This window comes from Narcine bancroftii, chromosome 4 (genome assembly GCF_036971445.1).
Source record: "Narcine bancroftii isolate sNarBan1 chromosome 4, sNarBan1.hap1, whole genome shotgun sequence".
In the NCBI taxonomy this organism is placed as follows: Eukaryota; Metazoa; Chordata; class Chondrichthyes; order Torpediniformes; family Narcinidae; genus Narcine; species Narcine bancroftii.
The window spans coordinates 85,111,664-85,134,857 of record NC_091472.1 but is presented as its reverse complement, the minus strand read 5'-3'; the positions used below and the strand labels follow the sequence as shown (position 1 = coordinate 85,134,857).

General features: G+C 42.9%; 1 protein-coding gene across 9 annotated transcripts in view; it reads right to left on the bottom strand.

The window, feature by feature from the left end:
* Positions 1–23,194, bottom strand: part of tasp1 (taspase, threonine aspartase, 1) — a 150,165-nt gene that overhangs the window by 70,347 nt on the left and 56,624 nt on the right. For 6 of the 9 annotated variants that reach the window (XM_069931831.1, XM_069931836.1, XM_069931837.1 and 3 more), the window contains exon 8: positions 22,572–22,640. The exons of the other annotated variants lie outside the window; for them this stretch is intronic. In XM_069931831.1, coding sequence (XP_069787932.1) covers positions 22,572–22,640 — 69 coding nt within the window. The remainder of the gene's footprint in view (positions 1–22,571; positions 22,641–23,194) is intronic. 9 annotated transcript variants of the gene reach the window in all.

Below are 23,194 nucleotides of genomic sequence, written 5' to 3'. Positions count from 1 at the left end.
GCAGGATAGGTAATGTTGTGCCTTTATTTTTAAAAGGGCAGCAGGACAAGCAACGAGAAGCCAGTGAGTGTTAGATCAATGGTGGTAAAGTCATTGGAAGATATTCTGAGGGTTAGGAGTTTTGCACTAGGAAATGTAAGGAATGATCAGAAGTAGGTTAGCATGGCTTTGTGGATGGGAAATCATGTCTCATGATTTGACTGAGGTTTTTGAAGATGCAATCAAAAGAATGACAAGGGCTCAGTGGTAAATGTTGAGTTAAGTACAGAAGTCTGCACACAGTGTGATTGCAGTAAAAACACACCGAAATGCTGGAAGAACTCAGCCTGTCTTTCAACGTTCATAGGAGACAAAGATATAGTGCTGACATTTCGGGCCTGAGGCCTTCAAGGAATAAGCAGAATAAGCAAATAACAGGAAATCTCAAAATACAGACAGTGCTAGCTGGGGAAGGAGACCAGACCTACAATAGGAGTTATTTGGATCTGATAAGGGGAGAGGTGAGAATTGATTATGCCTGTGTGAAAGGAGACAGGGAAAAGAGATAGAACTGGAGGAAGGCAATAGGGAAGCCAGAGAAACAGTTATTAATGCCATCTGGTTGGAGGGTGCCCAGTTGGAAAGTGAGGTGTTCCTCCAATTTATAAGTGGTCTCAGTCTGGTAATGCATGAGACCATGGACAGACATGTCAGCAAGGGAATGAGATGAGGAAATGAAATAGGTGGCCACTCAGAGATCACGCTATTGCAGCGGACAGAGCTAAGATGTTCAACAAAGCACCCAGTCTCTCCAATGTAGAGGAGCCCACAATGGGAGCGCAGATGCAGTCGATGACCCCTATCGATTCACTTCATCTGGAAGGAGTGCTTGGGGCCTGAATGGTGGTGAGGGAGGAGTGGTGTGGGACCAAGTGGTGCATCTCCTTCAGTCACAGGGGTAGGTACAAAGGGGACAACTGATCAGGAGGGAGGTGTGGACAAGGGAGTCACAGAGGGAGCGGTCCCTGCAGAAGGTGGAGAGAAATATGTGTCTAGTGGTGGAATCACATAGTAGGTGGCAGAAATGATGGAGAAGCGGCACAGTTAGAACAGTGGTTAACACAATGCCATTACAGAGCCAACAATCAGGATTGGACCTGGGTTGAATCCGGCACTGACTGCAAGGAGTTTGTACTTTCTCCCTTCTCCAGGGGCTCCAGTTTCCTCTCACCATTCAAAAACATACCGAAGTGTAGGTTAATGGAGTGTAACTTGAGGCAACATGGTCTTGTGGGCTGAAATGCCTGTTACCGTGCTGTATGCCAAAATTTTAAAAAGAGGATGTGTTAGGTGCAGAGACTGGTGGGGTAGTAGGTGAGGACAAGAGGAATCCTGTCTTTGTTGCATGTGGGAGCGGAGGGGGCCAAGGCAGATGTGCGCATAATGGAGGATATGCGGGTGAGGGCCATGTTGATGGTGGGAAAGGGAAAGCCACGTTATTTGAAGGAGGACATCAAAATGTGAATTATTCAATTTATATTTTCAATGCGGTCAAGAAATAGGGACCTTTTTGCATTTGACCTGGTCATGTCCCAAGATGAGATCCTTCTGGGAAGATTTGGGGAAATCTCCTGGAACAAATTACCGGAATTCAATACCCTCAGGTGCCAGAATTGTTTTTATTGGGGAAATTAGCAGATATAAGACCTAAAATGAGGCTGTCAAAATATCAATTGAAATTTGTTGAACTCGCTTTAGCACTGGCTAGGAAATCCATAGCCATTTCTTGGAAATCTGATTCCCAACCGAGTCTGACCCTCTGGAAGTCAGAAATGCATAATTGTGTTCCCCTAGAAAACATTACTTACAACCTCAGAAATTGTTACAGCATGTTTTTATGAATATGGAACCCATATTTAAGATACATGGGGGTTAACCTTTGATGATCCCCATCCAGTCTCCAATATCACTATCTCCAGTATCCCTAGCGATGTCTATGTCAAGAAATTTATCCCTTAAGGGAGAAAGTAATCTATTTCCTACTTTTCTTTTAAGGATTGGCATGGTGTGTAATTTTGTATTTTCAACAATAGTGCAGAATTTGATAATTACGATAATGTGTTGATTCTTCCTTCTTTGTATATCAACATGTAGTTTCAGTTTTGATATTCAGTCCTGAGGGCCGGCAGGTTCAGGGTTAAAATTCATGTGGGAGGCTCAGTCCTGTAGGTCCCTGAGGCCAAGGTGGAGACCTGTGTCAGGAGTTTGATCCATCAGAATACCACAGTCAGTACAAATTGGAAACGTCTACTCCTCACTGAATATCAACACAGGGGCACCCCAAGGATGCATGCTTAGCCCATTGCTCTATTTGTTATACACTCATGACTGTGTGGCCAGGCACAATTCCATTGCTATCTACAAGTTTGCTGATGACACCACAGTTGTCAGCATAATCACAAACAGCAATGAGGAAGCCTACAGAAGGGAAATAAATCAGGTCGTTGAACGGTGTAACGGCAATAACCTTTCGCTCAATATCAGCCAAACCAAGATGATTGGGGACTGCAGGAGGAAGTCAGGGGAATGCAGCCCAGTCCTCATCGAGGGATTAGAAGTGCAGAGGATCAAGAACTTCAAATTCCTGGGCGTCAACATCTCCGAGGACCTGTCCTGGAGCCTCCATGTTGATGCAATCACAAAGAATGCTCGCCAGCTGCTATACTTTGTGGTGTCTAAGGAGGTTCACCAAAAACTCTCGACAGCTTCTACATGTGTACCATGGAGAGCATTTTGCTGGTTGCATCACTGCAAAGTTTGCAGATGTCTACTCTCAGGACAAGAATAAACTCCAGAGGCCAGACTTCATTCCACTGAGGACATCTACATGAGGCAGTGTTTTAAAAAAGCAACCTCTATCCTCAAAGACCCCACTCCACCCAGGCCATGCCCTCTTTACTCTGCTACCATCAGGGGAAAAAGATACAGGAGCCAAAAGACAAGCACTCAACAGCACAAGGACAGCTTCTCCCCCGCTGCCATCAGATTTCTGAATAATCAAAGAACCAAAAGACACTGCCTTACTTTTTGTGCGTTTTTAAAAAAATATAGTAGTTGCAAGATGGTTATAATATGAATGTTTGCTCTGTGATGCTGCCGCAAATCATTGAATTTCATGACTTCTTCATGACAATAAATTCTGATTCTGCAAACTCCAAGGGCCAGAGTGGAGATGCACGATGCACGTGGTGGGGGGGGGTTGGTCCCTGAGTCAGCAGTCTCCAGGGACGTGAGCGTATGATCCTTGATAGATGCCAGGTGTGCGTAGAATTGGCGGAAGAATGCGTGGATCCGGCGGAGGATGAAATGTAGCAGAGGTTTGTGGCAGATAGTGGTGAGTGAGGTACGGAGCTTTGATTGCGAGAGAGCCACGAGTCAATGCAGCGCAGGTACCCGAGATCCTGGTGAGGGCCAAACTGGGAGGCTTGGAACTGGAGCTGGAATCCATTTGGCACCAGATGGTGGCGGAGGCAAGTAATCAGAAAGGACATGGTTGTGGAAGCGAGTCTGTGTGAGAAAGTGGTGGTACAGCTTGAGAGAATCAGGAAGTGCAGATGGGGAGCACTCCCTTCAAAGAAAGGAAAATTCCTTCAGGGTAGGCATCTCTTGAAGAGATTTTGCAGTGGATCAACTGACTGTAAAACAGCTGTACATGTTGTCTATGTGGACTTTTGCAAGGTCTAGAGCAAAGTCCCACACGGTGGGCTGACATGGAAGATTAGAATATATGGATTCAGGGTCAGTTCACAAATTGTATGCAAAATTAAACCTGGTGGCGAGAGGCAAAGAAAGGTAGTGAAGGGTTGTTTGTCAGACTGGAGGTCTGAACAGAGGGACGCTGCAGGGACTTGTCATACATTTAATGGATTGAAAGAAAATGCAAGGAGCATGAATGGCATATTTGTAGTTGACACCAAAATTGATGGCACAGTGATTAATAAAAAGGATGCAAAAGGACTGGAGAAACTCACCAGATCACATAGTGATCATAGGAAGCAAAGATATATAACCAACATTGCAGGCTTGAGTCCTGTCATAATACCTGCTGAGTTTCTATAGCACCTTTGTGTATTTCACTACAGTCACAGTGTCCACAGACTTTCCTGTTTACCCCCAGATAATGAAAGGGGTTGTTTAAGATTCAACATGATAGAGATCAACAGGGAAAGTGGTTAAGGGAATGCCAGATGTAATTTAATTCAGACAATTGTGAAGTGATGCATTTTGGGAATTTAAACCAGGGGAAAACATGCACGGTATGGCAGGGGCTTTGGGAGTGTTGTTGATCAGAGAACTTGGGTACATCTACTCTCTAAAATTGGAACATATCAAGGGTAATGAGAAAGACACATGGCATGTTGCCCTAATCCACTATGGCACTGAGTGCAAGAATAGCCTCCCGTAAATTTGAAGGCAGAGTTTAGGATGGCTTTGATTTTAATGCCAGAAGTGCAAGTGCACAAAAAATTTTGGAGCAAATGGGAACTAGCCAATGGACATTTTAAAAAAATCTAAATAAAGAATTGTAATTGTTAATTTCTCTATGATTAATACAGAAAGAACTGATAAACTGAGACCCATCCTTAATGGAAATCTAAAAAAAAGTTGATAAGCTGCAAGGGTAATAATACCTTGATGGGAGATACATGCTGGCCTCCAAAGAGCAGTCAGGATGTGTACCAATTAGAACAGTAGTTAGAGGAAACATGTAGGAAAGGAAATGTTTTAGTCATGAGGGATTTCAATAGGCAGGGAGATTGGGAAAATTACGTTGTGCTGGTGTAGCCTGAATAAAAGCTCTCACAGCTGAAGGGAGAGCAAATGCTTTTATTAGCTTATAACTATCGTTAAAATCTCACAGTAGTCATCGGAAGGGTTCTGGGTTTAGGTGGGAAACCAGGGTTATAAATGAGCAGATGGGGGTGGGGCCAGCCATCAGCATTACACACTATCAGTGAATCCCAGTTCACTGCATTCACCCCTTCCTGTAGAATTTAGGGTCTATGGCCAGCCATCAGCATTACACACTATCAGTGAATCCCAGGTCACTGCATTCACCCCTTCCTGTAGAATTTAGGGTCTATGAATGAAGACAGAGAACATGGGTTCAGAAAAAAATGGTTGAAAAATAGTTATTTACAAATTTAATCTCCAGTCTAAGGGTCTGGAGATCCTGGTGGAGCTCCTTAGCACCGGGGGGGCCTTGAACTCCTTGGGTCTCCTGGTTCCCTTTTGAGGGAGGAGAGGGATGCACTTTCCTCCTGAACCAGATCCCCCGAGGCCCTGACTGGGGGTGGCAAGAATGAGCTCCATGGCTTGAAAGGCACCTGAGGCAATGGACCCTCTGTTCTGGCAGGTGCCAGGTCCCTGATGGAGACGGTGACATCCCTGCCATCTGGGTACTCCACATAGGCGTACATGGGATTGGCATGGAGCAGTTACACCTTTTCCACCAGGAGGTTGGTCTTGCTTCTCCTCACGTGCTTCCTGAGAAGGACTGGACCAGGAGAGCTGAGCCAGATTGGGAGTGTAGTTCCCAATGCCAATCATCATTCGAAAGTGAATAGGAGCTCGAGAGGAGTAGCATTGGATGCGGTACATAGTAGCGACCGGATGGAATGGAAGGTCTAGGGCAAAGTCCCAGACGGTGGGCTGACATGGAAGATTAGAATATATGGATTCAGGGTCAGTTCACAAATTGTATTCAAAATTAAACCTGGTGGTGAGAGGATTTCCTGCCAGCGTGAGTCTGGAAGGCCTTTTGACTTCAGGGCGAGTTTGACAATCTTCCAGACCGTGGTGTTCTCCTTTTCAACCTGCCCGTTTCCCCAGGGGTTGTTGCTAGCAATCCTGCTGGATGCGATGGCCCTCACCAGCAAGTACTGACATAGCTCATCACTCATAAAGGCTGAGCCCCGGTCACTATGAATATAGCTGGGATACCTGAACAGGGCAAAAATGGAGTCTGGCCCTTTATGACTACGAAGTGGATGGGAATGGTGAACGGGAAGCAGGAGTATTCGTCAATGATTGAGAGGAAGAAGGTGTTCCTGTTTGTGAAGGGGAGAGGTCCCGTAAAATTGACACGGAGCCGTTCGAAGGGCCTGGATGACTTGATTAGGTGCGCCTTCACATGGCGGTAGAAGTACGGCTTGCATTCTGCGGAGACTTGGCAAGACCTGGTCATTTCCCTGACGTCCTCCAAGGAGTAGGGCAGATTGCGTGCCTTGACAAAATGAGCCATGTGGATGACCCTTGGATGGCAGAGCTCATTATGCATAGACTGCAGTTGGCCGGTGTGTGCAGAGGCACAGTTTCCTCTGGATAAGGCATCTGGAAGGTCATTAAGGGCTCCTGGTTGATAGGCAATGTCATAATTGTAGGTGAGAGCTCGATACTCCATCTAGCAATCTTGTTATTCTTGAGTTTTCCCCTCTTTACATTATTGAACATGAATGTGACCGAGTGCTAGTCAGTGATGAGCGTAAATCTTCTACCAGCCAGGTAGTGTCTCCAGTGCCTTACGGCTTCTACAATGGCTTGAACCTCCTTTTCCACTGATGGGTTCTGGAGCTCATGGCCTTGTAATGTCCGCGAAAAAAATGAAACCGGCCTACCTGCCCAGTTGAGGGTAGCGGCCAGGGCTATGTCTGAAGTGTCGCTTTCCACTTGGAAAGGTACATTCTCGTTCATCGCGTGCATGACAGCTTGTCAATGTGGTTCCGGAGGTAGTTAAAAGGCATTTGGGCTTCAGCTGAGAGGAGGAAATTAGAAGCTTTTAAGAGAGAACGAACCTTATCAGCGTATTGAGGGATCTACTGGGCATAATATGAGAAAAACCCCAGGCATCTCCTCAAAGCCTTTGTGGTCCTGGGAATGGGGACAGCAGGCACATCCTATCGGGATCAAGGCCAATGATGCCATTCTCCACCATGTAGCCAAAGCACTTGTCAGAGTTATAAGTGAAGTTCAGGGCTTTTGCCGCGTGGAGAAAACTCTGGAGGTTGGCATCATGGTCTTCTAAGGTGTGGCTACAGATGGTGACATTATCAAGGTAGGGAAAGGGAGCCTTCAATCCATACTTGTCCATCATTCTGTCCATCAGCCTCTGGAAGATAGAAACCCCATAAGTAATACTGAAAGGGACCCTCCGAAATTGATAGAGACGACCGTTAGCTTCAAATGCTGTATATGGACCATCCTCGGAATGGATTTGCAGCTGGTGATAAGCAGCTTTCAGGTCAATGGTCAAATAGACCTGATACTGTGGAATATCATTCACCATGACCGAAATTCAAGAGAGGGAGTATGGGTTCAGGAGTGTGTACCGATTAATAGTCAATGACTAGCCTGGACTTGCTTTTCCCTTTTACTACTACCACTTGCGCTCTCTACGGGCTTGTGCTATGTTCGATGATAGCTTCATCAAGCAGATGTTGTGTCTCAGACTTTACAAGCAAAATTTACAGAATTCCTCCCTTCAAATTACAGATGTACTATACAACGTTGTTGAACACACATAGAATGCAAATGAAACGCGAGAAATATGCGGTAATTAGAAGGGTACATCTTCAAGTTGTATTTTTGCACAGTCTGTGAGTCTATGAAGCTTTCAGTAGAGCCCGTTTTGATTAGGCATTTAGTGGAATGTCCGTTTACCTTCAGAGTCACAATGGAGTTGCTGAGCTGGTGAGGTCTGTTCTGATCTAGGACCATCAAGGCTAGGTCCCTGGAGACTTCCTGCTCCTCACTCAAGTGGCCCCCACCGTCTTGGGTTGCCCTGCGTGGGTAAGATGGCATCGACCTCGTGATAAGGCAAGATGGCCGCCCTCCTTCTTCCTCCGACAATGATGGTGGCAAGTTTGAATTTGGGTTGTGGCAAGATGGACGCTGAGCCTTTTTGCGCCTTTTCCTCACGGCCACTACCACCCTCCTTCGGTGTGTCATGCAGCGTGGGTTCGGGTGAATTCAGGGCAAATTGCTTGGGGGTGGAATCAGATCCGGGAGTGGTGCAGGCTGCAGACTTCCCCAGGCTTCACCTCGCCCAATGCCCTTTCTTGCCACAGCTGGAACACACTGAGTCTTTTGCCAGGCAACCAGATTGGGGATGCTGGCTCTTGGCGTAGAAAAAGCACTTCCAAGCATGGGAGCACTCCCTAGCACAGCTGCAGCAGTTAGAGCTGGGGTAGTGGGAGCACCTGGTCCTTGGAAGGGGTCACCTGGGTGAGAGAGCTCACTGTCTTTGAGGTCATCATTCTTGAGCTTGGCCTGTTCCAGTGATTTGGCCAGCTCGACATGGCTAGCCAGGTCCTTCTTTCCCAACTCGAGCAGTCACTGCCTTATGTACCTCGAGTGGACCCCCGCGACTAGAATGTCCTGGATCTGTTCTTCCTTATGAACGCAGCCTGTAGATTCTGCGTATCTGCACTTGGCAAGGGTCCACAGATCCAGCAGGTAGTCATCAATGGTCTCTCTTGTTCGCTGGTGACGTACAACGAGTCGGTGCCTCACTAGGACCTCATTCTGCGACTTCAGGTACCTCACCTTCAACGCCTTGATGGCAGCGTCATATGGATCGCATATCCATATGACTGCATACCCTTTCGTTCCTACCCTCGAAACGAGTGCGGACCTCCTGAGTTCACTGGTGTGGAAGATGTTTCTGGGTTGCATTCAGGTAGGCCTGGAAGCAGTCTAGCCAGTATGTGAACTCCTCAGCTGCATCATGGGACAGAGGGTCTGTCAGCAGCCATCAGCGTTACACATTACCAGTGAACCCAGTTCACTGCAGCTGAATCCCAAAAATTTGAATTTTTTGTGGAATTCCAATGAGACGCCTTTTTTTTTGAGCAGCTTGCGGCGAGCCCATGAGGGAAAACACAATTCTGTATTTGGGGCTGTTCAATGAACTGGATTTGATAAGGGAGCTTAAGGGAAAGGAACTCTTAGTAAGTAGAAATTATAATATGTAAGAATTCACTCTGCAGTTTGAGAGGGAGAAGCTATAAGTCAGATATACTGGTGTTATAATTGAATAAAGGTAATTTTCAAAGCATGAGAGAGGAATTAGCCAAAGTTTAATGGAAAGGAGCCAAGCAGAGAAGATGGTGGAGCAGTACTGGCAAGAGTTTCTTGCAATTATTCAAAAGACACAGGATAGATTCATACTCCCAAAAAAAAAGCACTCTAAAGGCCCTTTCATGCCTGACCTCCACCTGGAGGCCAGCTATAAGCGCAGAGAGAAAACATAAACTTACTATTCATGGAGCAGCCCTACAAAGCTGCTCCTGCATCACATTCATGTTGAGCGGCACCTTGTAGCGCCCTCTGGAGCTAATGGAGGTGGGGCGACTGGTGCCGTAGCGCCGTCATAAATATGCAACAGAGCAATGGCCGTCTTCTCGACTCATAATCCCCTACGCAGCTGGAACCACTCTGTGTTTCCCAGAACAGTTCCAGCTGCATGGGGAATTATGGGTCGGGAAGACAGCCATTGTTCTGCCGTGTTTTGAACTGCTGATGAGCAGCCCCAAAGGCTGAAGCGGCCGGTCACCTCTGCCTTGAGGGGTCATGGAAGGAGAGGGATGAGTGGGTAGGAGAGGGGAGATGGGTCGCTGGCTGTCAGTGTCATTGCAATGCCATCAGCCCGTCCCAGCCAATTTTTTGCAGCGCCTGTACGTTCTTGTGAGGCAGCAGAGCGCAGAGCTCCACCAATTATCCTTCCCAGAGAGGGATTGCAGTCGGCGCCGTGGAGCCGGCCAAGGCACATTCATAGAGGGGAATCTCCACCTTTACAGTCGGGCTTTTTCACTGCATGAAAGGGCCTTTAGGGGAGAGTCAGGCAACCATGGTGAACAAGAAAAGTCAAAGACAGCATAAAAGGAAAAGAGAGGGAATATAGTCTTACAAAAATTAGTGGGAAGTCAGAGGAACAGAAGGCAATTTAAAAAATATATAAAGGGAGAAAAGAGGTAGATAAGCTAGCCAGTAATATAAAAGAGGATACCATTTTTTTTCCAGATACATAAAGAATAAAAGAGAAGCAAGAATGGACATCAGACTACTGGAAAATTACAATGGAGAAGTGGTAAAGGAGAATGAGGAAATGGTAGATGAACAAAATAGGTATTTTATGTCAGTCTTCACTGTGAAAGACGCAAGTGACATGCCAGAAATTCAAGACAGTAAGGGGCCAAATGTGAAGGTGCTTGCGAAGCTGAAGGTAGATAAGTCACCTGGACTGAATGATCTACTTCCCTGGGGTCTGAAAGAGGCAACTGAAGAGAATATGAAGTCATTAGTAGTGATCTTTCAATTGACAATATGTGCTGGAGTAGGCTATTCAGCCCATCGAGCCAGCACTGCCATTCATTTAGATCATGGCTGATCTTCCACTATCAGTACCCTGCCTCTGCCGTCTCCCCATAACCCTTAATTCCCCTGTCCATAAGAACCTTAGTTAACTCCCTCTAAATTCTATGAATTTCTAAGAAAGCACAGAATAAACATATCCCTTTAGAAAAGAGATAAAGGGGAAATTTCTTCAGTCAGGGGATGGTGAATCTATAGAATTTGTTGCCACGAATAGCTGTGGAAGGTGTCATTGGGTAGATTTAAAGTGATGGTTGATAGATTCTTGATTAGTGATGGCATTAAATGGGGAGAAGCAGGAATGCAGTTGAATAGAAGAATACATCTGCCATGATTTGATGGCAAAGTAGATTCAATGGGCTGCATGGACAAATTCTGCTCTTATCTTTTATGGTCTTCTGGACAGAGCAGAAGCATTTTCTCAGAAAGAAATATAGTCTATCTCCATCTAAAACTCAACCATAATTCATTTTTAAAATTCTAAATGCACTGAATTATGAAAATCTGAGCTAATTGCTTGGACAGAAATAGTAAATGTTATGTTGTCCAAATGCCAAACTCAAATATCCCCATCTACTGTTTAGAAAAAGAATAGCATAAGCAGAAACCTGAGTAACCCCTTCATACCGCTGATTCCATGTGGGTTAACTGACTAATTTTGTGGGTCTAGTCCTGGTAATCGTGTGGTGTGAAACATCCCAACATGGCAGGGCGAGTAAAATTCATTCTCTGGTATTTGGTGGGGGCAAATGTCAGAGCCCGGTTGAGTTACCTCACTAATCGCCTTCTGGCAGTGTGAAAGCACAACCTGCTCTCACATTGTCACCATTGGAGGCGGGACCGCCCCTTAAAATACTGGGTCGCCAATTAACCAGGTAAATCATGGTGTAGTGGGAAAGGCTTCCAAGTGCAGCATGAGTGGTAAGTTTTCCCGCTTCCTAGGAAGGTTGGCAGCATGAAAGGGGCTACTGATAACAACCAAGAACACTACATTTGAAAGTGGCCATGACAGATAATTAATTTAAACATCATTGTATCTTCACGCAATCAACTTTTAAACGTGCTAAGAAAACAGCAAGGAATCTGCATTCACCAACATTTTATATTCTTGTGATGAAAAGCTGCCATGAGAATAGATTATTGCTAATAAAGATGTCAAATATATATTCCTATATTTATACATCTCCAAGAGAGGATGATAAAACAAATAAGTACTCAGGATTAAAGGAGGAAACAGAAATCCATAATGCATCAACAATTATTCCAATGGCTTACTGCAAATAACCAATGCCTCAATATCTTCCCAAATGAGCTGCTTCTTTATGAGAGCAACATATAGGAAATAAAATAGCACCAGTCATGGGCCAAAAATGCAGAATTAATAATACATAAAAGTACTATTTATATGGTTTCAACAGAAAACAAAATCTGTAGTTTCAGTGCAATAATGAATAAGCAAATCTCAACAGCCTCCCCTTATATTCAGAAGTGCGATGGATAAAGCTTCTTACACAGCTTCCTATTCATTTCCTCTAAATATATTCAAATGCAACCTTTATCCAAAATAATCTTCCCTTATAAAATTAATAAAATGTAAATAATTAGGAGGAAGTCAAAGTCTTTTCCCAGAGTGGACATGTCAAATATTTAAGGTCACATCTTCAAAGTGATAGGGGGAAAATTCAATGAAGATTTGTGAAGCAAATTTTGTTACACAGAGTGGCAAGTGCCAGGAACACACAAACAAGGGAAGTGGCAGACGTAGATGCAATGGTCAAGTTTAAAAGGGATTTGGAAAGGTATGACAACAGGAGGAAATAAAGGGACACTGACCTGGTGCAGGCTGACATGATGTTTAAATCAGCTTCATGATCAGCAGAGACATTGCGAGCCAAAGGGTCTGTTCATGTATCATGCTGTTCTACATTCAATTCCTCATTTCAAGTAAGCTTCATTATCTGAAATCTAATGCCTGGATATAGGCAGTCAGTGTCTACAGATACTTTACAGCAATCTTTTATACATTTAGCTTATAAAATACATCATTCTCAAAAGACCAAGATGCAGCAGGAAAAGCCTGCTTATGCCAAAAATCCCAAACTTCTATTACATGAGCATCCAGGTTGTAATGGAAAGGAAGCAGATCCTTCAAACTTAAGAGAGTCGATTCCAAACAAACAAATACAATGCCAGGATAGATTTCAGGTCTGAGGGTGATTGTTGCATTAAGTCTCACACTTCACAAGTTTTCCATTTTAAAAATAGTTTGAGACATTGGTTTTGCATCTTTCCAGGCTTCCTAAACAAGGTGTTTATTAGTTATGAATCTTACATGAGCTCAAAAAAACAACTGTCTTGCTTTTTACTTCCTTTGATATTTCTGACTGAATCATTATAATGTAATGCTATGACTCATTTAAAGCCTGTCATAAGAAAACAAGAGAAATTGAATGACAGAAGTAGTGAGTAATGATGGGCTAAGAGTAAATAGTGAAGGGTCATTAATTACAAATGATCTGCCTGGGGAAATATAGAGGAATACAATTGAAAACAGAGCAGACAGAAAAAAGAACCAATGCTGGAACAAACACACTGGAGAAACAAACAACTACAGATGCTGGAAATCTTAAATACAAAGCAGAGAATACTGGAGATCCTCAGCAGGTTAGGGCACATTAGTATAGTCAAAAAGAAAGTTGATATTTCACATTAATTGTCTTTCAGCAAAACATTCAAATTCTTACAAAATGAAAAAAAACTGATTACTTGACATTGTTGAATTCAGCATTATGTTCTGGAGGCTGCAATGCGTCATGTCAGATTAGGTGACTGGAGCTTCGGTGAAAGAGACCAAAGGCAACAGTGAAATTAGGAGTGGGATGCTGCTTTTTCAGTTCAGCAATTTAAAGTGCTGTAGCAGTAGCTACTAAGGGAAGTGAAATAAGGAGGCTACACACTGTAAATCGCTTGTACTTCGATGGTTTTATTTTGAAAAGTCCGCACTGCGCCTTAGAAGGCGGCCCGTAAGTCCCGCCCATGCACAAGCGGTGACGCCATGATGCAGCCAAGTGCACGCGTGGCCCGTTTAAGCATGGGAGAAGATACGCTCGGCGACGCCATCTTGACGTGGCTGCTCCACTGCAAAGGCCTTAACAGTATGGAGCCAGTTCACCTACGTCTCGATGTGCGCCGCCACACAACCCCCCGCCTCCAGAACCGGCTCTAGCGTTCTATTACCCCTGAGCATAGTGGGGCCGGACCTTTGGGAGGTCGTCCCCGCCACTTGGGTTGCGCTGGCACAACTGGCTGGCTGAGGTCGAGATGTGTGGGCTTCAGCCGGTCAGCTGTGAACACTGTCCTGTGTGAAGGTGTTGCCTGTGCTGTGTGGGACTTTATACGGACCCTCACAGAGTCGTTGGAGGGACTGGAATGAGGTCCATGACAGACAAAAACAAAGCATGCAGTTAATAAATCCTGACGAATGGACGCGGGCCAGTGCCCATGGTGTGAGGGTGGGGAACCCATACTTTCTGCAATGTTTCTCTCCCCTTGGTCACTGGGTCTTGGGATGGTGGGAAGAATTCACCTGGCAGGATTAATGGGGCGCCGTACACCAGATCTGCAGAGGAGGCCTGTAGGTCCTCTTTGGGCGCAGTTCGGATGTCCAGGAGGACCCGGGGAGCTCATCTACCCAGCTGGGGCCAGTTAAACAGGCCATGAAAGCTGACTTCAGCTGGTGGTGAAGCGTTCAACAAAGCCATTGGATTGTGGGTGGTAGGCGGCGGTACAGTGCAGTTTAATGTCCAGGAGAGTTGTTAGCTGTGTCCACAGTGCAGGTGTAAACTGTGCCCCTCTGTCAGTGGCAATATGAGTTGGTATCCCAAACCTCACAATCCAATGCATGAGCAGTGCCCTGGGGCAGGAATCAGTTGAAGTGTCTGTTAACAGGATGGGTTCTGGCCATTTTGTGGTGCGGTCTACCACCATTAGCAGGTATCAGACATCCCGGGAGACAGGTAACAGGCCCACGACGTTGATGTGCATATGCTCAAACTGCCTCCGGATGGTCGAACTGATGGATGGGGGTCTTGACATGTCAGTGGACCTTGGAGGTCTGACACTGGGTGCAATTGCAGGCCAGTTGGGCAACTTGCTTTCTCAGGCCGTGCCATTTGAACCTCTCCGTGGTCTTTATGCACGGGTGGGCGAGATCATGGACGGCCTGGAAAACCTGGCACCTCCATTGCCGTGGTACAACTGGGCGCAGTGACCCAGTGGAAACATCGCACAGCAGTGGGTCGGAGCTGCCTGGCAGGCTGGCCTCCTAGAATCGGAGGCCAGAGATGGTTGTGCTGAAAGCCTGCGTTTCCGTATCCTCTTTTTAGGCCTGCACCACTTGGGAGTAGTCCAGCTCAGGGGACAAGGTTTAGATGGTGGGTCAAGTGAGGGTGTCGGCCACAATGTTGTCCTTACCAGAGAGGTGCCAGATAGCGGTGGTGAATGGAGGCGTTGCTGCCGTGCTGACCAGGGATCCTTGACCATAGAGAAGATGTGAGGGGGTTGTGGTTGGTAAAAATCGTGAATGGCCTACCCTCCAGAAAACAGCGGAAATGTTTAATGGCAAGGTCGAGTTCCAGGAGATCTCTGTCAAAGATGCTATATTTAAGCTCTGGGGAATGCAGATGGCAACTGAAAAAGGCTAACGGCCTCCACTGACCATCAACGGACTGTTTGAGCGTGGGAGAAGATGTGCTCGGTGGCTGTAACAGTGCGTAGACAGTTCACCTGTGTCTCACTGTGTGCCATCACAGTGTATTAATTTCTAAGCTTCCAAACCTTTTACAAATGGTTATCAACATAAAATATCTCTCCCGAGATGTTGCCTCATCTCAGTCTTATAGCACAGATACAGGCCCATAGGCCTATCTTGTAATCCCCTCCTGCTTTAGTCCCACTGCCTGCATTAGACCCACACCCCTCCAAGTACCTCCTATCCATGTAGTTATCCAAGTAGATAAAGAAACCTAATGTACCTGGCTCTACAACTCTGTCTGGTAGCTTGTTCCATGTGCCTACCACCATCTGAGTGAAGAACTGTCCCCTAATGTTCCTTCTAAATTCCACTCCCTAACCTTATAGTATGCCCCCTCGTCTTAGTTACCGTTTCACCTAATCTGACTCTCATGATATTGTAGATCTCAAAAAAGGTCCTCTCACAACCTCTTAGGCGCAAAGGAAAACATGATGTATCTCAACTTCAATCATGTAAATCTCTTCTGAACCCTTTCTAACTCTATAATATCCTTCCTATATCAAGGTAGCCACACTGTGCACAACAACCTATGTGGCCACATGAACATCATGTATGGCTTCAACAGACATCCCAACACTTTCCTTCAATGCCACAAGTGATGAAGGGAAGTATTCCAAATGTTAATTTCACTACTTTGTCTAGTGGAGCTGTTATCTTTAAAGAGCTATATACCTGCACCACTAGATCCCTCTGCTCTAATGCTTATAGGGCACTGGCAATAACAGTGCAATTCCTGTCCTGTTTAGATTTACCAAAATGCAACACCCTGTACTTTCCAAGTTGAACTGCATCTGCCATTCTTTTACCCACTCCTTATCTAGACAAGGATTTCCTCTGTAAACCCTAATAACTTTCTTCATTGTCCACATTGAACAGATTTTTTGTGTCACCAGCAAACCTACTCACCATTGTCAAAATCATTTTTGAATGTAACAAAAAAGCAAGGATTCAAATACCGAACCCGAACTCCACTAGTCACAGTCCTCCAGTCAGAAAAACTGCCTTTTACAACCATTGACTCCTATCACTAAGTTTTTTTATCCATTTGGGAAGCTAGCCTCCAATACTTTGTGCCCTAACCTTCCATAATAAACTACCATGTGGGGTCTTGTCAAACGCTTCACTAAAATCTATATACCGTAAATATTCGAGTATAACGGATATTATAACTGCCATCCCAAAGGGTGGATGGATGAAGAGGGCGTCAAACTGTGGTTGGAGAAGGTGTGGAATAGAAGACCTGGATCTCTTTTAAAGAAACCGTCAATGTTAGTGTAGGACCAGTTTCAAGCCCATCTGACAGAACCAGTAAAGAAGCAGTTCAAAGCAATTCAAGACACACCAAGTGTTATTTCTGATGGCTTGACAAGTGTACTGCAACCCCTTGATGTCGTGCTTAATAAGCCATTTTAGGACCACGTTAGAAAAGATTGGATTTCCTGGATGGCCTCAGACTAAGTGGAGAAAACAGCAGGGGAAATCTCAAGAAACCAGGCCAATCCACTGTTGTTTCCTGGGTGAAGCAGGCCTGGGATTCACTTCCAAGTAATATGGTCTCAGTTTTTTTATAGACAGGAATCAGCACCAAAATGGATGGGACTGATGATGTTTTATGGTACAATGCAAGTACCACCACTACTTCAGACTCTGAATATGAATCTGAAGATGAAATTACAGACACAACAGGCTGGGACACAGACATGAAGATCAATGGAGAAGAATGGGAAGCACTTTTTGGAGCATATGATGACGATGAGTCTGATTTTAATGGATTTTAAAATAAATAATATAAATAATGTTCTTTTTATTTACGTATATATTTTGAACAATAAATTGATTATGTTTGCTATGATAATTTTGTAATTTCATTCAGCACAACACCACTTTTCTCCCACAATGCAGTGCGGTAATGACGATGCCATTCAAAACAACCTGTCAAAGTGAGATGATGATTTTGGGCCAATAAAAAGGAGGGGGGGGGGTGGTAATTATACACGGGGGTAAAATTTTTCTTCCTTTTTCCCCTCAAAAAAAGGGGGGGGGGGTCGCATTATACACAAATATTTACAGTAAATAGCATCAACTGCCTTGCCCTCGTCTACCCGAATTATCCTTCAAGCCCTTTTTAAATAATGGTACCACATTTGAGATCCTCAAGTCTTCTGGAGTCTCTCACGTCCTCAGCAATGAGTTAAAAATGTCTATTAAGTCCCAACAACTTCCTTCCTGTCTTCCCACAATGTTCTAGGATGCACCTGATCTTGATCCTAACACCTTTTCACTACTGATACAGACATACCCTAGCTCATATTATTTCCCTGCTCTTATTCATCCTTATCCTGTCCCACAGTAAATACATTCACAAAATATTAATTTAAGATCTTCCCATTCTCCTCTGGCTCTCCACACAGATATCCATCCTGATCTCATTCTTTCCCTTGAGAGCCTTTTGTTCTTAATATAAAATCTTTTTTGATTCTCCCTCACATTGTCTGCCAAACCTGTCACAAAACCTCTTTTTGTTCCCCCTTATTTCCCCCTTCACTACACTCCTACATTCTTTACACTCCTCAAGGGATTTTCTCAAACCTGACTGCTTGTATCTGATGTCTGCCTCCTTTTTCTTTCTGATCTGTGCCTTTGCAAACACTTCAAACACTTCCTAATTGGCAGACGTGCTCTTACTCCCTAACATTTGTGTCCAGTCAATAATTGCAAACTCCTGCCTAATCATGTCAAAATTGGCCTTGTCCCAATTTAGAATTCTAATTTGAGGACCAGGGTCATCCTCTTCCATGACTACTTTAAAGCTAATAGAATTGTGGTTACTGGTTCCAAAGTGTTCCCCTATCAATACCCCAGTTACCTGACCAGCATCATTCCCCAATACAAGATCCAATATTGTCCCTTCCCCAGTAGTAGGTCTATCCACATATTGCTGAGGGACATTCTCCTGGACTCACTTACATTTCAGTTCAGAATTGGAGAGAGGAGGATTTTTATTTAGGTGCCTATCTATTTTTGTTTGTACCTTGTCAAAGGACTCAGACCCAAAATGTTGGTCATCCTTTATTTCCTATAGAAGCTGCATGATTGACTGAGTTTCTCCAGCACTCCTGTGTATTGCAATCCCCAAATTCCCAGACCTGTCTAGATATTGCTGGAAAATGTTCTCCTGGAGACACATAGCAAAGTTCACCCCATCCAATCCCCTAATACACCCTAGTCAACGTTGGAAACGTTGATAACACCGACGATAACAGCTGTGCTGCTTTTTAAAAATATATACAGACCTCAACCATCTCTCTACATTACAATTGATTCCCTAGTTCACAGTGACGGGTTGGAGGCCTATAGTACACATCTATCAAGGGGATTATTCCGTTTCAGTTCCCGATTTCTACCCACTCTGTCTTACATGATAGTTCTTCAGCAATATCCTCTCAAAGTACTATATACTTCAACTATTATTGCAATCCCCCTCTCTTCCCCTTCCCACAGTTCCTATCCCACCTGTAACTACAGTATACCAGACATTGAGTTGCCAGTCCTGGTCATCCATCAAGCATGTCCCCATTATGGCCTCAATGTTCTGTTCCTGTCCATGCTGCTTTGCCCGTCAGGCTTTTTGCATGAAAATAAACACAAATTTACCTGCCTTGCCTCAATGCTCCTCCTCTACCATCTTGTTTTGTTTCAATGTACTTCCTTTGCCTTCCTTGCTATCCTGAAAGCTTTCCAGTCCCTCTGTCTACATCTTGGATTACAATCCTCTGCCAGATTAGTTTAAAGGTTCGTGGATGAATCTTGCAAATCTAGTTCCTTTCCAGTTCAGATGTGATCACTTACCTCTGCCCCAGAAGAGATCCCAATTCTTTATAAATCTGAAACCCTCTCTTCCGCATCAACTGCTCAATCGTGTGCACTATCCTCCTATTTCTACTCTTATTGGCATATGGCACTGGTTGTAATCCAGAGATTACCACCTTAGAAGTCCCACTTTTTAAATTGCATCCTAACTCCCTATATTCATTTTGCAGGACCTCATCTCATTCCTGCCTATGACAATGGTACCAATGTGTACCAAGGCTTCCAACCGCTTGACCTTCCCCTTCAAGAATTCTGTGGACTCAATCGGAAATATCCCTGACCCCATCCGGGAGTCTTGTTTGCCCACAGAATCTCCTCTCAGTCCTTCTGACTATTGAGTCTGTCAACACTATCACTCTCATTTTGTACCCCCTCTTTTGAGCATCAGTGCCAGAGTCATGCTGTGACTTCCTCTTTGTCATCTTCCCCAAAAATACCTAAACAATAGACTTGTTACTGAGAGGGATAGCCACAGGGGCTTCCTGCACTCTTCAGGCTATACCCTCTAACTTTCTGGGTGGTCATTCAACTACACCCTGTCTGCACCTTTAACAAGACCACCGCACTTAAGCTCTTATCTATGATGTCCTCAGCATCTCGAATGCTCTGCTGCATCACCAGCATCTTGATCAGGTCAGTCAGACAGTGCAGCTGCATACACGTCCCACAGGAGTAACTACCAAGGACACCAGAAGATACCCTGATGCTCATATTCTACAGGAGGTGCACTAGATATCCCGAACTGCCATCTCTGCACCAACCACTGTAAAGAAGAGCAATGATAAGCCTTGCCCTTATCTTGCCTGCGATAGCTCAGCAGCCTCTGCTCACCAAAGTCTCTCATGCCAAAGCTTCCTCATCCCAAATTTTCTCTGGCTACCCCCATCAATGTGTGTTCCACTTAACCTTATCTTCCTGGAATTGGCAGTTGTTAATTAGCCAGTTAACTCATCCACAAGACTTGCCATTTTATACTGCTCCGACTCACAACCAACAAGACTTGTCTTTTTGCTTCCCTATTCTCTCCTGACTCCTGGAAACCAAATACTTTGAGCATTTTCTATTTTAATTCCAGATTTCCAGTATTCATAGCATTTTACTTTTTAAGTTTTAATCAATTATTGAAGAAATAAAACATACTTTATTGAGTCTCGTTTGCACAAAAAAGCATATTTATTTCTCCAAAAAAAATTGCTGCGAGTTAAATAAAATAACCCTGATTCAATTACAATATTGCAGCCACCTAACTTGATATGAAAATTACCCATCTGGCTGGGGACAGCATTTTCACAATATCCAACACACCCTCCCAAAAACTGCATCCACTTACCAATGTATGCTATCCTAATGCTATACTAATCATTTTTCGCAGACCTACTATTTTCCACAAGGCATAGGAGTGGAATTAGACCATTTGGCCCATATAGTCCTCCCCACCATTTCATCATAAAATCCTTTCCAACTCCATACTTCTGCTTTCTTCCCTTCCTACTAAAGAAACTATCTACCTTTATCTTAACTACACCCAATTAAGGCCTTCACAGGTGTATGTGACAACGAATTCCATAGATTCACCACCCTCTGAGCAAAGAAATTCCTCCTCAACTCTGTTGTAAAGGATGTTTTTGTAATTTTTAAAAAAACTTTATTTATTCGTTCAAAAAACAAATAATATATGACATATACAGCAATTAAACATGAGCATGAACTTATGAACTCATGTTCTGGCCCTGGAATATTTCCACTATCTTTTCACTTCCATTTCTGGAATTGTCATTCAGATTGAATGTGTTGAGGAATAGCAAAGTTCTGTCAAAAAAAGAAAAGAACCCCCCTCCATCAGCCAACTCTCCTAAGGAGAGCCATAAAAAAAGAAAAAAAGAAAGAATATTAAAGAAAACGTTAAATATACGTATTAAAATCTAATCATTATAAATTGAAATATAAATATTCTGAGTGTAACAGCCACTTATTAATAAAAAAATTATAATTATGCAAAATATACATAATTTTTTCCATTATTAAACAATATTTCATCTCATTATGCCATCTATTAATATCAATCATATTTGTATCTTTCCACGTACTAGCAATACATGTTTTCCGCTACGGATAAAGCTAAATATACAAAAGCAAGCTGAAATTTATCTAATCCCAAACCTTTCAGAGGTTGCAAACTACCCAATAAAAATACTGTTGGATCTAAAACTATTTTAATCTTATACAGGTATTCTAAAAATGATTGGATTTTCTTCCAAAAAGATTGTATATGTATACATAACCAAACAGCATGAAAAAAAGTTCCAACCATATCACCACATCTAAAACACAAATCTGATTCATTAAAACCATATTTTTTAAATTTTTCAGGTGTCAAATATAATTGATGTAAAAACTTGTAATTAATCATTGCATAATGTATAATATCAATCTAGTTACACTATCATAACAGATATCTAACCAATCATCTTCAGAAAAAATAAAACCAATATCCGCTTCCCATTTAATTTTAGATCTATCCCAACCCTTTTTATCCATACCATCCTGTAATATTTGATACATAAATGAAATATAACCCTTCTCTGGTACCTTCATAAGAAAAGTCTCAAATTAAGTCATTTTAGGCAAAATCATATCTCTACCAAACATACATTTTACCAAAGATCGAATTTGATAATAAAGAAATAAAAAATTCTTATCAATACCAAAATCTTCCCTCATCTGATTAAAAGATAAAAACTTACCCTCTTTAAAACAATCTCCCAAATTTTTCACACCTTTAAATCTCCAATGCAATAAACTTTGATTATGTATTGAAAAAGAAATGTTGATTATTATACAACGGAGTCAAAGCCAATAATTTACCCCAAGAGCCTATCATTTTATTTTTCTTTATCCATAACTTCATTAAATGTTTTAGTATAGGCACATTATATTGTTGTAACAAATTTATATTCCACCTAAACAAAAATTGATGTATTTCAAATTCAGAAATACTTGCCATCTCAATTTTAGCCCAACTAGGAGGCCATACCAAATCCATCAATGAACTAATAAATTTAAGTTGGGCTGCCTCATAATAATTTTGAAAATGTGGTAAACGTAGGCCCCCTAACTCATATTACCAAGTTAATTTATTCAAAGCTACTCTCAAAAATTTACCCCTCCATAAAAACTCCCTAACCATTTTATTCAAATCTCGAAAAAAATTTTTATCAAGTCAATACGGAATAGATTGAAACAAATATTGTATACGCGGAAAGATATTCATCTTAATTGTATTTATCCTTCCCATTAAATTAATAGGTAAATCTTTCCATTTAATCAAATCAGTTTTAATTTTTTTCATTAACGGAGCATAATTTAATTTATATAAAGATTGATAATTAACATTCAAAATTATACCCAGATATTTAATTCGATCAGTCCACTTCAAATTAATAATATTCTTATAAACTGAATAATCTCCTTCACTTACCGGTAATATTTCACTTTTTTCCCAATTAACTTTATATCCAGAAAGACATCCATATTGTGTTAAACATTCCTTCAAATGCAAAAGTGACTGAGCTGGGTTTGTTAAATACACCAATATGTCATCATCAAATAAATTAATTTTATATTCCTCATCTAAAACTCTCATACCTTGTATCTATGTATTTTGTCTTATCAACTGTATTTGAGGCTATGCCCTATGATCCCAGACTCTCCACCATGCCCATTCAGTATTTGATAGATTACAATGAAATCCCCCCTCAGCCATCTAAACTCCAGTGAGCACAGTCCCAGAGCCATCAAACACTCCTTGTTTGAGGAGCCTTTCATTTCAGGGATCATTCTAGTGAACCTTCTCTGGCCCCCCTCTTATGCCAACACAGTCTTCCTTAGATAAGGAGCTAAAAAAATTGAGTTGTGCTTCATTACAAACACATGACCATATAGGATTATATTTTTTTAAAGAATCCCTAATTATTGCAATATCCTACACAGATTTGGATACAGTATCAATCCAAATGAATCCTTTTACCCAGTCCAAGATATTTCCTTTTATGAATACATACTTGTGATTGCTCCTTGACAAGTCATATCTATTCTCATCCT